The following is a 16550-nucleotide window of genomic DNA, read 5'->3' as shown; positions in this document are numbered from 1 at the left end:
ACACTTGGAGGTCAGGTTTAGGGGTGGAGGTTTGGACACTTGGAACACGTGGTTGTGGATCGGATATTTCCGGCTCAGGGTAAGGGTTAAAAAAGCCCACAAATGGACCACACCCCCAAGAGATGGAATAAGAACAATGGAACTAGGAGACCACACAACCCAAAGAGAACCAGAAACCTAACCTCAGTCTTAACCGGCCAGGTAAGTAAACATAAAGAGAAGTTGTTGTTTTCACCTTGTTTTCGCTTCGGCGGCAGTAATATCACTCCCTCGCTGTCAAAACAGTAGCCGTGATCAACTCACATGTCACATCTTGGTATAGGTCAGTATAGACGGCTATACTGAGACGTGATTTTGTCTCTTTCAGTGCATTGGCATTCGAACCTTGTTCCCACAAGTATAGTAACACAAACGTGTGTCTGTGTGAGGAGAGAGAGTTGGAGACATTTAGAGAAGGAAGGAAAGGCTGCAGGCGCCATTTAGTTCTAGTTCTGTTTCTCTTGGGCTTTTTTTTCCCTCGCTCCCAAAAAAATGACACCAACTCCCACCGGAGTGCAGCAGATTGACGCACAAAGGCGCACGCACGCACACGCGCACACACATACACACACACACACGCGCGCGCGCGCGCGCACACACGCACACACGCACACACAGTGGGGAAGAGAGCGAATAAGTGGCATTTAATGTGCTCAATGAGTCAGGCAGAGAAAAGGAAAAAGAAATAGAGGCAAATGCCAAACACCCACAAGTGTGCATCTAATGGGGGAGCTCCCACATCAGCCACATGCAAAGTGTTGACAGCTATCTTTATGGGAATAAAGTATTGCTCTTAACCGTCAACGGTGACTCACATCACCACGCCAGAGACACCGTGACATTAAAGCAGTGTGTTTTCCTCCAACAACGCGCGCATACACACACACGTGCACGCACACACACACACACATGGGGTGGGGGGTAATATTTTTGTATAAAGCCTGAGTCATACTTGTACAGTATGTGCTGGTGTCACACACACACATGCACGCATGCACGCTCGCACGCACGCACGCAGCCACGCACGCACCTGTCTGAGATAGAAGCACATACATACATGTACTGTAGATACTGACACAGCACACAGAAATGAATATGGCTCCACACGACGTTTTCACACACACACACACACACACACACACACACACACACACACACACACACACACACACACACACACACACACACAGCACCTATATGATATCCTCTGGCTGTGAGTATATGTGCCAGCGGCCAGCTGGTACTGTCATGTCTGATACACTGGAGCAGAGGCAGTGCGGTGTGCACAATAAGGTAGGAGGAGACCGGCAGGGAAGACATGGCTCCAATGGAATGTATTAGCAAGAGAGCTCTGTGTGTGTGTGTGTGTGTGTGTGTGTGTGTGTGTGTGTGTGTGTGTGTGTGTGTGTGTGTGTGTGTGTGTGTGTGTGTGTGTGGGGCTAGACTGAGTCCTCACCAGCCATGACACCCTGTTAGTTCTGTCCTGTCTATCTGTGTCTGTCATGTCCATGACCATGCCCCCATTCTGAACTTCACCGTTCTTCACCCTTTTTGAATAAAGACCTTTCTGTGGGAACGGGTATACACACTTCCAGTTTTCAATCAGAAACCAGAGTCAAAATCTTCTGATCTATACAAAGTAACTTGTTACTAAAGTTTTTCACGTGAATTAAGTGGAGTGAAAGTGCAATTTGTATCCGAGATGTATCGTGGAGTAGAAGTAAAAGTGTTGGAAATCCCAAATGCCTCAAAATTGTATACATGGAGTCCACACTACCCATTTTGGGGCGGGAACCCCTTTTGGTGTTTTAAACATGTTATAATTTAGCTATTGAAAAATAGCAGATCTACAAGCTCGTAGCGCTCCACCGAGTGGCGCGCTACGAGCTTGTAAGGTCTGCTATTTTTGAGAAATCGTGAAAATATTTATTTCAGAAAACTGGAGCATTTAGAAGAACTTTTTATTTATTTCAAGGTCAGGCCTAAATGGGTTAAGTTTCCACCACTGCAGCCTTGACCCAGGAAAGATTGGGGACAATGGATTTACCTCATGTTGGTGGTGGAGGTGATAGGGAGGTGGGTGGAGGTAGGGAGAGGATAGGAAGAGGACTGACTATCGCTCCACCTCCACCATGTGCAGAGAGAAGGAGAGAGAGAGAGAGACATAGAGACATAGTGAGAGAGAAAGAGAGAGGTGGTGGGTGATGGAGCACTGCGTCCGTAAGAGTAGTAGAGTGGAAGGGTTATGCGGGGCTAATGAGGTGACTCAGTCAAATAAGCACTCTGAAGGACTGAGGAAATGAGGAGAGGAGTGGGATGGTGATAAATGTAACCATGTGGAAGGGAGGTGTGTGTGTGTGTGCGCGTGTGCATGCGTGTGTGCATGCGTGCGTGCGTGCTTGTTGTATTACTATACGTGTGAACAGTGGTGGAAAAAGTACTCTAATGTTTTACCTAAGTACAAGTATAAATACTCTATTACAAGTACAAGTCCAGAATTCAAAATGATAATAATTGTAGTGGAGTAAACAGTATAATATTTGTATTTCCACCGCATGTCCTTACAAATACAGTACAATTTGGGAAATAGACATTGTGGGGACAATTTTCCCAGGAAAGTTTATGTTTATTATTAATCGCTGCAACTTGCGCCTTAATGACTTGTTGTGGCCCTATATGCAATTCAATTCATCAGACTTATACATTACAATACAAATCATCATAAATGCCAGGAGAAATAATATAAGGCATTTACAGAAAACAAGACGTACTTTATCATGTCGTGTGGCTTCTTTAGGCCTCGTTTGCAGTGATCGCCTTCCATTTCAAGGCGTTGCTTCTACCTCCGAGCCTCTGCGCTATAAGGGCATTCATAATTCAAGCTACTAGCAAAACAAACGCTGGCTAACAGCCACATAAACTGATAACACCGGGGCGTGTGTCCTGTGTAGTTTGTACCTCCCAGGACAATGAAATCTGGAGCCAGAAATTGGATGAAAGCCCCCCCAGGGGCAGGTCAGGGGTGGTGGGAGGGAGAGTAAAGCTTGATTTATATACGTCTTCATCGTATGACGGTGTCGCGCGGCAGACAATAGCCGACCTGCAAGCTCCGCTGTGTGCTTCATGTACGCCAGCTATTGTTGGGGTGCGACTCACAATGGAGCTTACGTTTTTGTGAGGAATATCTTCAAGAGAAAAAAGAGTTGTTGGTCCAACAAAGATTTTTCAAGTTGTGATGATTCCTGCCTCTGTGGGGGGTATTTATATGCAAATATCCTGGCCAAAGGAAGTTTAAGACTAAACAATGGAACCCTAGCTCCACCCCCAGGTGAAAAAATAACAAAAAAACTCATGATTTAAACTATTTAAAAATAAAAATAAAATTGTTGCTAAAAAGCAACGCTGGGTGTTAGAGGGTTAACAGGTGAGGTCCTTTTTGGGGGTGGGTGGCGTTTTACATAGCCTGGTTAATAAACCAGACCGAATCAGCCGTTGGCAAAACGGCAGGATTACGGTCTGGAGAGGCTCAATTGTATACGCCCATTTCCTATACACCAGAGAAATGGGGGCGGCCAATCGGGACACGGTATATGCAATATGGGCGGGCTTTGGTACAGTGACTTTCAATGCTTGAGACCTTTGACTGACAGACCTTGACTGACAGTATAGCTCGACCAATTGCGTCAAAGAGAAAATGTTTCAACCCGCCCCCCCCCCCTGGAAATGAAATCCAAGCTGAGCCTCCCCAGACTAATATCCCGCGGTCCGTGCGATATTAGTCTGGTTTATTAACCAGGCTAGCGTTTACATAGTGGGGGGTGGGGTGGGGCGTGGACATGGCTATAAAGTGCAGCTCCCCTGTGTGTCCCAGAAGTACACATGCACGCATGCATCACCGCAACTAAGATGTATCTCGGGTTCCCGCTGCGTCGTTTCCCCGGGGACTCGTTTAGGCGTGTAGCGAGCGCGCGTGGGGACAGGGGGGGGAGGGGGGCCGCTTATTATGAATCACCTGCTACTTTAATGCGCTCATTACATTACGCCCGGCTGTGGCGTATATCCGCAGCTCTCTGAAAGGCCCCTGGGGGGCCCCTGGGGGCCCCCGCCGCGGGGTTGAGACCTCTCACGTGGAACACTCAAATCCCACTCACCACTGATCACACGATGCACAGCCCCCAACGCGCCTCTCTCTCTCTCTCCGGCCGTGTCGCAGTGCAGCGCAGCAGGGTGGCCTTGTCATCATTAGCCCATTCTGACCTGAGATCAGATTCACACGAGGTTTCCGCCGGACACACACTGGTCTGATGAACCCATTCTGACCTGAGATCAGATTCTAAAAATGTCAGTCGCTCTTCGATTTTTCAAAAATAGCAGACCTACAAGCTCGTATCGCGCCACTCGGTGGCGCGATATGAGCTTGTAGATCTGCTATTTTTCAATAGCTAAAGCATGACATGATGCTGACACCAAAATAGGTGCCCGGTCAGAATGGGTTAGAGGGTGCAGCGCGTACGTATGCGCGTGGCTGTTTTGTTGTTCGCCTGCAGAGGTGGATATAGTACATTTACTCAAGTACCGTACAACTTACAAGTAACATTTCGAGGTACTTTTACTTTACTGAGTATTTCCAATTATATCCACTATACATCTCGATCCAAATATTGTACCTTTTACTCCGCTACATTTATTTGAAAAGTTTATAGTTATTTTGCAGATTTTGATTATTTCTAAACCAACGTTCAAGGTTGTACTTCATTGATTCATTACATCTTGTGTGAAGGTACACAGAGTAAAACTTAATTTTGTTTGCCATGTACATTCCGGCCATTTGTAGCCTTATAGCCAAGCTTGTAGATCTGTTATTTTCAAAGGACTTTTAAGATATTTGAAAACGTGAAATGGGACATTCGGCATAATCAGTAGGATACTTTCTACTTTTGGTACTTTTAAGTGCATTTTGTACTTTTACTCCAAGTACATGTTCAATACCAGACTAGTATTTCTATATTGCAGTATTGATACATTTACTTAAAAGACAACTTTAGTTTTTTTCAACCAAGGTTCATGTTTTAGGTTGTTATTAGAGAAACTAAAAGGTGAGTGTTAATTTTCTTTCATTTGCTGCTTTCTTTTGTTTTGGGTATTTTAGCAGTTTTTGACAGGGGGGCGGGGGCATTCGAGCATGGGGCTAAATATGTATTTTTTTTACCAAATTTGATGGTGATTTATTTATTTATTATTCACTATAGTCCTAATAAACCCCAGGAAATTACATCTGGCCACAGAAGATCACAGGATCTACTGAATGTGAAGGTAGCCTACTGGGGGAAGGCTTATACTGTGTGTATAGGCTCAATATGTCAGTTTGTCACATTCAGTAGATCCTGTGATCTTTTGTGGCCAGATGTAATTTCTTGGGTTTATTAGAACTATAGTAAATAATAAAATAATAAATCGCCATAATATTTTGTAAAAAAATACATATTTAGCCCCATGCTCGAATGCCCCCGCCCCCCTGTCAAAAACTGCTAAAATCCCCAAAACGAAAGAAAGCAGCAAATGAAAGAAAATTAACACTCACCTTTTAGTTTCTCTAATAACAACCTAAAACATGAACCTTGGTTGAAAAAAACTAAAGTTGTCCTTTAAGTAAAAAATGTGAGTGCTTTCCCCACCACTGCACAGACTGTCAAATAAACAGATCCGGGCCCCGAACCTCTAGTATTGTTTTGGATCATATTTGGTTCATAAACAGTGTGGTACTATACAGTATAGTACTGGAGTGTGTGTCAGTCAGGACAGAAGATGTGTGTCTTCTTGGCGTGCAGCTCCCGTGCGTCCCGTTTTCCCGTGTGATGTGATGCTCTAATGAGATGATGTATGGTTTATCCTCAAGGAACTCATAACAAGTGTTTACGAGAGAGAGAGGGAGAGAGAGAGAGAGACGTGTCCCTGAGAGAGAGATTCAGAACAGAGATTCAGAGTACAGCCATGCACAGCATTATTGGTATAGCGTGCGAGTGTGCGTTCGTACACTTATAGTACAGTACTCGTGAAGGCCAAATGTCCCCACTAGTATAGTTTAAATGTGATGTTCCATGGTCCTCATCCAAGACAATATGATTGCATGGTCAAACAAAAACTAATAGATAGGTGTACACTTTATAGTAAAAGGTTTAGGCTGGGGTTTAAGATTTAGGCATTAGAGGTTATGTTTATGAGATGGGAAATGAGTTTTCTTGTAGATCTACTATTTTGGGCTCTAGGGTTTTGGGTTAAAAATGGCACAAAATTGTCAAAATGGCTTTTGTAAAAACGTCGATGTCCTCACAAGTATATAATTAGCAGCACAAACGTGCGTGTGTGTGTGTGTGTGTGTGTGTGTGTGTGTGTGTGTGTGTGTGTGTGTGTGTGTGTGTGTGTGTGTGTGTGTGTGTGTGTGTGTGTGTGTGTGTGTGTGTGTGTGTGTGTGTGTGTGTGTGTGTGTGTGTGTGTGTGTGTGTGTGTGTGCATATGAGCGTGTATGTGTGTGTGTGTGTGTGTGTGTGTGTGTGTGTGTGTGTGTGTGTGTGTGTGTGAGCCTGCGTGCCTGCCTTGTGTGTGTGAGAGTGTGAGTGCGCTCCAGATAGTGCAGCTGATGGCTATCTCTGGGAGAGAGAGGCTCTATTGATTTGGGCTGGGGTAAATAATTGGTTGGTTCTACAAGCTGTCATGTTCGGCCTGATTGCTGAGCACTGTGTGGTCTAAAGCAGTTATCTCCCACCATATCCCTCTCTGATCCTTCTCCAGGCCTTCTTAGTCTATCTCTACATTTATCGATTAGCACAATTTTTGGACAGTAATCCTTATTCTGGAGCCTGGCGTTACAAGTCTTCTCTTTTTGTTGTTGTTGCTATTGGGGCGAGGGCAGACGATGGCCTATTTCGTCAAATGAAAAAATGAGGGGGGAGTAGAGAAGTGGTTTTCAAAGTGGTGTCCGTGGGACCCCAGAGGGTCCCTGGGGGGTTCCATGAGGGGGTCCCCGGTAAAATGAGTTATAGCATTGTCAGTTTAACCACTTTATATTTTAACCTGCACCCATAGGGTTCCCCAATTAGTTTTCCCCAGGGGCCACATTACGTCTAGGGTGACATGCCAAGGGCCACGACGTTCATGCGTATGTGCACATTTTATTTTTATTTTATTTTATTAATTAGTTCATCTTAAAAAAAGATGTGGAAGACCTTTCACCGTTGCAGGAACATTATTGTTCTGTGAACAAAGGAATAAAATGAGAAAAATGTGGGACATTTTAACAACTCAAATCTTGTATGGGGGTCAAAACCTTTTCAAATGGCGTTCATTAATTGAATATGAAGGACCCAAATGGTCTGTATACAAGCAATAGTGCTTTTCTTGGGTTATAAATCCTTATAGCAGATCTTGTACTGAACTTTACTTTCCTGTGCTTTTCCCCCCCTGAAAACTGTTACTTATTCAATCAATCAATCAATCAAAGAACCAATAGGGCAGGACTCGCAGGAGATAAAATGAAACACTGAGTTGGCTACAATCTAGAGGGGAAGGTTTTAAAGGCGCCAGACATACAGTATTAAAGTCTTAGGCTTGAATTGGTCTGTTCCATTTTTCTCAGCAGATACAGAGCCTGCCCTATAGGCTCCTACACCAGATCACATAGGGTCATCCGACCTATAGGCCCTTAGAAGACCATTAGCGCCCCCGCTTGGGAGTCTTCGGAACTACAGCCCACGTCAGTGCAGCAGATCCACTTTCTTGACGTCCATCCAAATAAAGAAAAGGAAAGAAATATTCCACACGCGGTTAATGCAATAGTTTACAGTGTTATAGCAGTAGCCCAATAATAATAATAATAATAATAATAATAATAATAATAATAATAATAATAATAATAATAATAATAATAATAATAATAATAATAATAAATAATAATAATAATAATAAATAATAATAATAATATTTGTAGGCTGATAGTTCATAGTTGGTGCCATGGGCGTTTTTGTGATGTGAACAATGGAAAGTCCTGGGCAGCTATACTCACTTTGTTTTAACTTATTGACTGTCTTTGTTTTGACCATGCATGATTTGTGGGTTATTTGCTATTCAAATCAATAATCAAGAGTAACGTTCAAAAATCCATAACATAATCATAAGAGGTTGAAGCTGATTAAGCCACTCTGGCTTCGGCAATTAAGCGACAGCCAGTGTTGCCAGATTGTGTGAGAGAAATAAGCAGCCTATGAAAATCAAGCCCAAAGAAAACATTAAACCAAGAAAACATTAAAATAGCAGATATACAAGCTCGCGTAGCGTTGAGAGCTTGTAGATAGGCTATTTTCAAAAGAATCTTGGAAAAAAGTGACAAATGTAGATATATAGGCCTATATTTTTTTGAAATATTTTAACAACTCAAATATGGTATTCCTTTTACGCAAGGTTGTGCTTTATTGTTAATCTTGTGTAGGCTACTGGTACATAAGAGTAAAACTTATATTTGTTTGGCTTCCTTCAGACAATGCAGCAGCAAATATATAATATATAGTCCGACTCCTAACATCAAACTCAGCAAACACAGCAAACAAAAGGATAAAACAAAAATACATTACATGGATGCACCTGGATACGTATCCGTATCCGTAGTGATGTATTTGCCCAAGGTCATCGGGGTTTCGGGTCTCCCAACATCATACCCCTCACTCAGGTGACCCAGCCGGGGTGATCAAGTCCCACTTAAGTCCCAAACTAGCTACCCTCGATCAGTCCCACTAGGGTACCCCAATAGGCGGCCCGCGGGCCATTTGCGGCCCACAGAGCGCCCCCTTGTGGCCCATGAAAGAATTTCAAAAAAAAAAAAAAAAAAAATGTTATTTTTTTTTATTTTTTTTTAAGGGTCCCAGATATAAATGGCATTAAATGGGGGTCAGTAGCCTATGCATGTCAAACTGGGCATCCTTTTCAAATGGGGTCTTGCCCTGAAAATGAATTTTCAGGGCAAGACCTCGACCTCGCGCGTGCAGACTCGGCCCACAGCCTGGTACGCTAGTCAAAATATGGCCCTTGAGGAAAATTAATTGGGGAACCCTGGGGAAAGACCAGGGCCACACAATCCGTTCCTCCTGAACTATACTCTGCCGGGACTGGGAGGTACCATTCTGGCGCATGGAAGGACTAGGCTCTGTGGGTTGACTCCTGTCCGGGCCCCTCCTACGTCTCACCAGGTCCACTCCTGCTCTCACCAGGTCAGGCCCTGTGCGTTGCACCAGGCTCCCAGCACCAGGCACTTCATTCAGGAATGGTGGATTCTCGAGCCGCAATGGTTCCGCAGGCTCCACCTTGCCCTTGGTGGTGCCGCAGGCTCCGCTTGAGGCTTGCATGGCCCTCCTAAAGGCCTCACCGTGGGTTTGTTGGGCTTCTTCCTCACGGAAGACACAGGCTGGCGCGCCAACCCATACTGCTCCCGGGTGCCGTCTACATTCCGGCTGCCACCCGTCTCTCCGGTGGTCACCAGACTATTCCTGGTTGTCACGTAGTCTATTCCTATGAGTCACAATAGAATAGAATATAGAATATAGAGTGCAAAAAAGAGCAAACAAAGAGTAGAAAAATAGTAGGCCTACTTGTAACAGAGTATGATCTATATTGCAGTATTGATAGGCCTACTTTAACTTAAGTAGGCCTACTTTGTACTTAAGTACAAATTCCACCACTGATATGATATTTACGCAACATTACAGAAAAATAAGCCCAAATCGCTTATAAGAAGCAGACATGGCAACACTGTCTGACGACAGCTATAGTAGCCTAGCCCGCCCGCCGTCACCTACAACAGAACAAGGCTGGTTTGTTGTGGGTTGTGTGGAAGTTTGTGAAAAATCTCTCACTTCCCAGAAGGGCAGAGAAAATGTGTGTGAACACGTCTGTGTACAGTCTGAGTCTGCCACGTCTGAGCCGCAGCCCTGCCTCACTTCCCCTCAAAATCACTTCCAAGGACAGCGCGTCGCAGCTGAGGAGGACTGATCTGGAGGAAGAAACTTTGAATTAATTGAAACGGTAATTTTGGAGTAAACATCAACCTTTTCCTTTTTCCCCCCGCAGAAGCTTTCGGATATCATAATAAAGTGGGGGAACACATGTCATTCATCGGCGTGGCGAATTCAAAGAGTTTAGGGGGTGGTGGTGGGAGGGGGGCGTTGAAAGGAGAAAAAAAACCCGGCTTTGCTTCATTCTCCTTTTCATCATTCCGTTCAGGCTTAAAAACGAAACAAAAAAACATTAACACACTAATTATAACGCACTGTATTGGTGGTGCAGTGGGTGTGATCCATTTACCCAAACAAAAGCAGTTGAAAGCACACTGATGAAGGAGACTTTACTAGTTTAAACTTATAGTTTCTATGTGTACTGTACAAGCAAACGGAATATTTGACCATGGGATTCTCAGATTGGTGTGTGTGTGTGTGTGTGTGTGTGTGTGTGTGTGGATTGGAAGCAGTGGGGGATGCACCATGCTGTGAGAAGGAGGGCCCCCAGGCTAGCACTTTACATCACTTACATGATCTGAAACAATCTTTGCAAAGGGGCAGCTATTTATTTGCTGTGAGCATAATCTAAACTAGCATTTTGGGGGGTTTTGAGAGAGAGAGAGAGAGAGAGAGTGGCATATTGACGGAATGGAACATATTTATTACCACACGGCAACAGTTTTGATGGTGTTTACTGTTTATCTCTCTCTCTCTCCTCCAGGTCTGCCATGCTGCCTACGCTCTCCATCTCTCTCCTCCTCATCCTCGTCTCCGTGCCAGCGGCGCTCCTGTCGCTGCAGGGGGCGGTCAACAGCGCCAGCCCACCCCCACCTCCACCGCCACCTCGGCGCCCTCCGTCGCCCCTCGGGGACCCCAGCTGGGCGCTGGGTCTGCGCGTGTACCGTGCTCTGCGCGCATCCACCTCCTCCTCCGCCTCCTCCGCCTCCTCCCACGTCAACACCGTCTTCTCCCCGTTGCTGTTGGCGTGCTCCCTGGGCGCGCTGGGCCGAGGCTCCGCCGGCAGCACCTCCAGACAGCTCCGGGACCTCCTCAAGACCCCCGCCGCCCCCCCGTCCTCGTCTCCTCCTCCTCCTCCTTCTTCTTCTTCTTCAGGGGTGGAAAAAGTGAGATCAGAGATCAGATTCATACGAGGTTTCCACTGGACACACACTGGTCTGATTAACCCATTCTGACCTGAGATCAGATTCTAAAAAATGTCAGTCGTTCTTCGATTTTTTTCGAAAATAGCAGACCTACAAGCTCGTAGCGCGCCACTCGGTGGCGCGCTATGAGCTTGTAGATCTGCTATTTTCCAATAGCTAAAGGATAACATGATGCTAACACCAAAATGGGTGCCCGTTCAGAATGGGTTAAGTAATGAGTATCAATACTGCAATGTAGAAATACTCAGTTACAAGTAAAAGTTACTTGAGTAAAAGTACAAAAGTATTGGTATCAAAATGTATGTAAAGTACCAATAGTAGAAAGTTATGCAGAATGTTTCATTTCAAGCTTTCAGATGTATAAAAAAATAATCTTTTGAAAATAGCAGCCGACGCATTGTGAGCTTGTAGATGGCCGAAATGTACATATAGGGCTGAAGTGCTTAATGTATGTTTTGTAATAATAATCATAATCTACAAAGTTAACTAGCAGAAGGACATTTAGAGCCATTTATTAGGTGCTAAGTATACAGAACAACTAACGTTTCCACCTTGCGTTCTTCATCCGAGTCATGAGTTGGTAGACTCCCTTTGTAACTAGTAACTAGTTTTCAAATAAATGTAGAGTAAAACTAAAAAGTGTAGAGAGTAAAAGTGCAATATTTATCCCTGAGATGTAGCAGCAGAGTAGAAGTAAAAGTATTGAATTTGATGCCAATGAAGCAAACTACAAATAGCTCAAAGTTCTACTTGCTACACCACTGTTGTTCTTCCCCCCCCCCCCCCCCAGGCTGCAGCAGGGGCCGGGGACTGGGAGGAGGAGGTTCTATCCGGGGCGCTGAGGACCCTCCGGAGGGAGGAGGCCAACGGAAGCAGCTTCCACCTCCACAGCGCCTCGGCCCTCTTCTCCAAGGACGCTCCGCCCGTGGACCAGGCCTTCGCCCAAGACATCAAGGTAGTGTCAAGTTCATCGACTAAAAAATACCACCGCGATATGGTGGTGATAAATATTGTATTTGCCTTTTCAGAGATATCATATATTATAGTGTGGTAAAAGTGAATGCGCATTTTATGATTTGCAGTTCTATACCTTCATTTACAGTGAAGGTATAGACAAAAGGTATTTTGGTCTAAATGTTCTATTACTCCTTTGTCTTTTTAGTTTTTGTTACCTTTTAGGTGGTTGTATGGTTAACCCATTCTGACCTGAGATCAGATTCATACGAGGTTTCCGCTGGACATACGCCGGTCTGACGAACCCATTCTGACCTGAGATCAGATTCTAAAAATGTCAGTCGTTCTTCGATTTTTTTCCAAAAATAGCAGACCTACAAGCTCGTATCGCGCCACTCGGTGGCGCGATATGAGCTTGTAGATCTGCTATTTTTCAATAGCTAAAGCACGACATGATGCCAACACCAAAATGGGTGCCCGGTCAGAATGGGTTAAGTAACTTGAACAATAACCCCCAAAAAAAAACCCTGCATGAAATAATATCCTAAATTATATACTAAATAAACTGTAGATTTAGTCGACTAAAACTTGACTAACTAAAAAGACTACGTCCAGGCCAGGTTCGGGGTGCAGCATCAGCCTCTGTGGAAGGGAGACTCCCAGGCCGACCTCCTGAAGCAGCTCCACGCCTGGGCCCAGGCTGGCCTCGGCGGGCCAGACGGGGTCCCTCCTCCAGGCGCCCAGATCCAGGCCAAGGCGGGCGGCCTCATACTGGCCAGCGCCCTGCGTTTTAAAGGTGCGGAGAAATGGTGTGCATGACCTACATAGTTATTATTATGGCACAAACTTAAGAACTGCTTCTGACACACCTTGTTGTACCACCTTCAACCTGACTTCCATGTTTTATGAAGGCAAAAGTAGCAGAGCTACAAGCTCACAAAATGTCGCAATGCAACACATTATGAGCTTGTAGTTTGGATATTTTTGCCTTTTGTCTATAAAGTAGGTATATATATATATATATATATATATATATATTATACAAAAAAAAAAAATATCACAATATTTTTTGTACAATACACAATACCCGGCTTGATATATAGCATACCATAACAGTTTGACGGCTGCTAATTGTTTAGCGGCCGCGTAATACGACATTCCCGCCTTTGGTTTTATGTGTTTAATTCGCCGTATTTTAATAATTAAAAAGAAACTCCGTCTTTGCCACGGAGCTGGATACGAGACCGTCATGTTATGATGACGAAACCGGAAATCAACACATGCTGTGGGCTGCTAGGGCTTCTGGGAAATTGAGGCCAATGCAAGTGGACGGGGGGTTTGTCGGGGGGGGGTTTGCCTCTTAGAGGCGGATCATGGCCGCTGTTGCCGATTATCATAACAAACAAAACATCATTTTTCGCCGGATTTTCACAGATCAAAAGCCCAAATACTTCAGCATATGCTCTAAAGGTAATAAAACAATCTCGGCAGCGTAGAATATTTGGTTAAAATGTGGGTTACGTATCTATCTATCTCTCTCTCTCTCTCTCTCTCTCTCTATTTCATATTTAATTTTATTTAAACACAGAAGCATAGTTTATACTTTGACCTGTTAATATAAAACAGCCGATATACAAGCTCCGCTTTAAAACCTTCTTCACTGATGGCATTGAATGAATACCTCTTTCTAATTGCCAAAGATAGTACCAGACCTCAGCTGTGCACACAGTGACCCTTGACCCCTGGTTAAATTAAAACCAACATATGGTTCATGTGCATATAGCCTCTGAGTTTGGACATATTAGTCATAACATTAATATTTGATATGACAATATGCACACTTCTCCTTAAAACTAGATAATTAACCTGGCCCTTAATTTGAATAGAAGTCCAAGAAGAGGCCGTATCAGAATCGGCTTTACTGTCGCATCACAAGTTTACGGGCGTAAAACAGCGGGTGAAATTATTTTTCTCTTGCGGGAGTGCACGCTCCACCATTTTGTGTTAGTCTAAGGGCCGATTCATACTTCTATTTTACCGCTGTTTCGGCGCTGTAGAGCCGAAATGATTTTGTCTCGTCAGTAGCACCGAAGAGCCGACTTTAGGACGGTGTCCCGTCCCCCCCCACCCCCCCGAACCTCAAATGACGTCACATTGTAGGCTCTACAGAGCCGGACCGACTTTTATTCGGCTCTAAAATGGTATGAATCGGCCCTTAGCGTTAGGTAGAGTGAGAGCAGAATGGAAAGAGCTAGCAACAGGTTAAATAAAACAGAGTTATACATGTATACAGATAGTGTGATTGTAGGTACTGTTACATATGAACATAACATATACGTGATGTTGAACATTGGCATCTTATGGAGATGTGTTCATGATCTGTTAGAAACATTAGCATCCTATTCAACGCATGCACACGGTTGCAGGTCGATGAAAATAAAGTCTTGATATAGAATGGAAATAAGTTGCACAGTCATAACTTCCAAAGCGATTATTTTATTAGCACATAAAACAGATTAAAAACATTTCCACAGTCAGTTTGCCTTCTTCAGGGTTGATTTGATTAACATTAGAATATAATTTATTTCTAAATACCAAGTCCAGCCTGAGAAAATATACCTGCCATCTCCCTTGCCCAAGGATGGTTATACTAATATCCGACTTAACCCATTCTGACCTGAGATCAGATTCATACGAGGTTTCCGCCGGACACACATTGGTCTGATTAACCCATTCTGACCTGAGATCAGATTCTAAAAATGTCAGTCGTTCTTCGATTTTTCAAAAAATAGCAGACCTACAAGCTCGTATCGCGCCACTCGGTGGCGCGATATGAGCTTGTAGATCTGCTATTTTTAAATAGCTAAAGCATCACATGATGCCGACACCAAAACGGGTGCCCGGTCAGAATGACTTAAATATCTGTTTTGTAAGTCTGCCCTCAGACATGCATGTACTAAAAAAATAAAATAGTGTCTATTCCACGACTGCATCATATTTCAGTTATGTCTGATATCACAGAATTCCCAGACTAAAAGTGTATTGCTCTCTTTGAAGTGTAGTCTCTGCTTGAATATTCTGTCATTTTTCTAGTTTATGGCTTTGGTGTCCAAACCTTTTTCAAAGGGGCCCATATTAGAAAATATGAAGTCACCCAAGGGCCGACTATATTACCAAATATAACCCAGACGTGCGAGGTAAAAAAATAAAATGTACCGTAATAGCCTTTCTTTGACCCCTTCAGAATGAGACGACAAGGAATCCTGACAAATTATAGTCTGGGAAAGGTGAATAAAAAACTGTCCCATATTGGGCAATACAATTCACAATACAATTCGGGTGTGAAGCCGCTGGCCGCATAAAACTCTTCCCCCGGCCGCATTTGGCCTGCGGGCCACACTTTGGACACCCCTGGCTTATGGGAATCAATTATAGTTGAATGAAAACACGTCACTTGATTATACTTCATAATGTATAATAATAATGTATAATATGTATAGTGTCATTATGTAGATATGTTCTAGTTACGTTCTTAGCTTACGCATGTTTCACGATAAATGCATTTTATATAATGTGATGTATTCCCATGCTTTTTGTTCTTGCCTAAATGTAAATCGCTCTGGATTAAGAGCGTCTGCTAAATTGCCTATATATTGTAAATTGCATTGAGTCTTTGATTGATTGAATACTCGATTAACAGTTTTGGGGGAAAAACAGTAAAGCACAGGAAATTACAGTTCAATACAAGGTCTGCTACGAGGATTTTTAAACCCAATAAAGCATGTTATGGCTTGTGCAGATTCGTGTTAAGATTTAGCAAGCTTGCAACAGGAAACTTCGGGAATCGAAAGGTTCCCGTTTACTTGTATCAATGTAATTTGTATAACATGTTTGGACAAAGGCTCTAGTCTAGCCCATTCTGAACGGGCACCCATTTTGGTGTTAGCATCATGTTATGCTTTATCTATTGAAAAATAGCAGATCTACAAGCTCATATCGCGCCACCGAGTGGCGCGATACGAGCTTGTAGGTCTGCTATTTTTGAAAAATCGAAGAGCGACTGACATTTTTTAGAATCTGATCTCAGGTCAGAATGGGTTCATCAGACCAGTGTGTGTCCAGTGGAAAACCTCGTATGAATCTGATCTCAGGTCAGAATGGGCTAGCTGAGCCAGAGCCCCTGGTTGTCCCAGGTACGATTCCAGGCCAGCAATGTGTCGATGTGTGTCCCTGAGCAAGACTCGTAACCCCAAATTGCTCCCCGAGTGCCGTATAGAATCCAGTGGCTGCTCACAGAGGACGAATTTCACCTACAGCATACATAATATATTACATAATGTGACAAAAAACCACC

General features: G+C 43.9%; 1 protein-coding gene across 1 annotated transcript in view; it reads left to right on the top strand.

The window, feature by feature from the left end:
• Positions 1-10562: 10562 nt before the first annotated feature.
• The window catches only part of serpinh2 (serine (or cysteine) peptidase inhibitor, clade H, member 2), a gene marked incomplete at its 5' end in the record, with an annotated part of 56722 nt that continues 50734 nt past the window's right edge, over positions 10563-16550 (top strand). Inside the window, 4 exons of the mRNA XM_083789376.1 lie at positions 10563-10567; positions 10801-11143; positions 12033-12197; positions 12812-12992. Coding sequence (XP_083645502.1) covers positions 10563-10567; positions 10801-11143; positions 12033-12197; positions 12812-12992 — 694 coding nt within the window. The remainder of the gene's footprint in view (positions 10568-10800; positions 11144-12032; positions 12198-12811; positions 12993-16550) is intronic.

This window comes from Protomyctophum parallelum (assembly GCF_964188405.1).
Source record: "Protomyctophum parallelum genome assembly, chromosome: 18".
NCBI lineage: Eukaryota > Metazoa > Chordata > Actinopteri > Myctophiformes > Myctophidae > Protomyctophum > Protomyctophum parallelum.
Note: the sequence above shows the minus strand (reverse complement) of the source record. Positions and strands in the feature narration are given on the sequence as shown.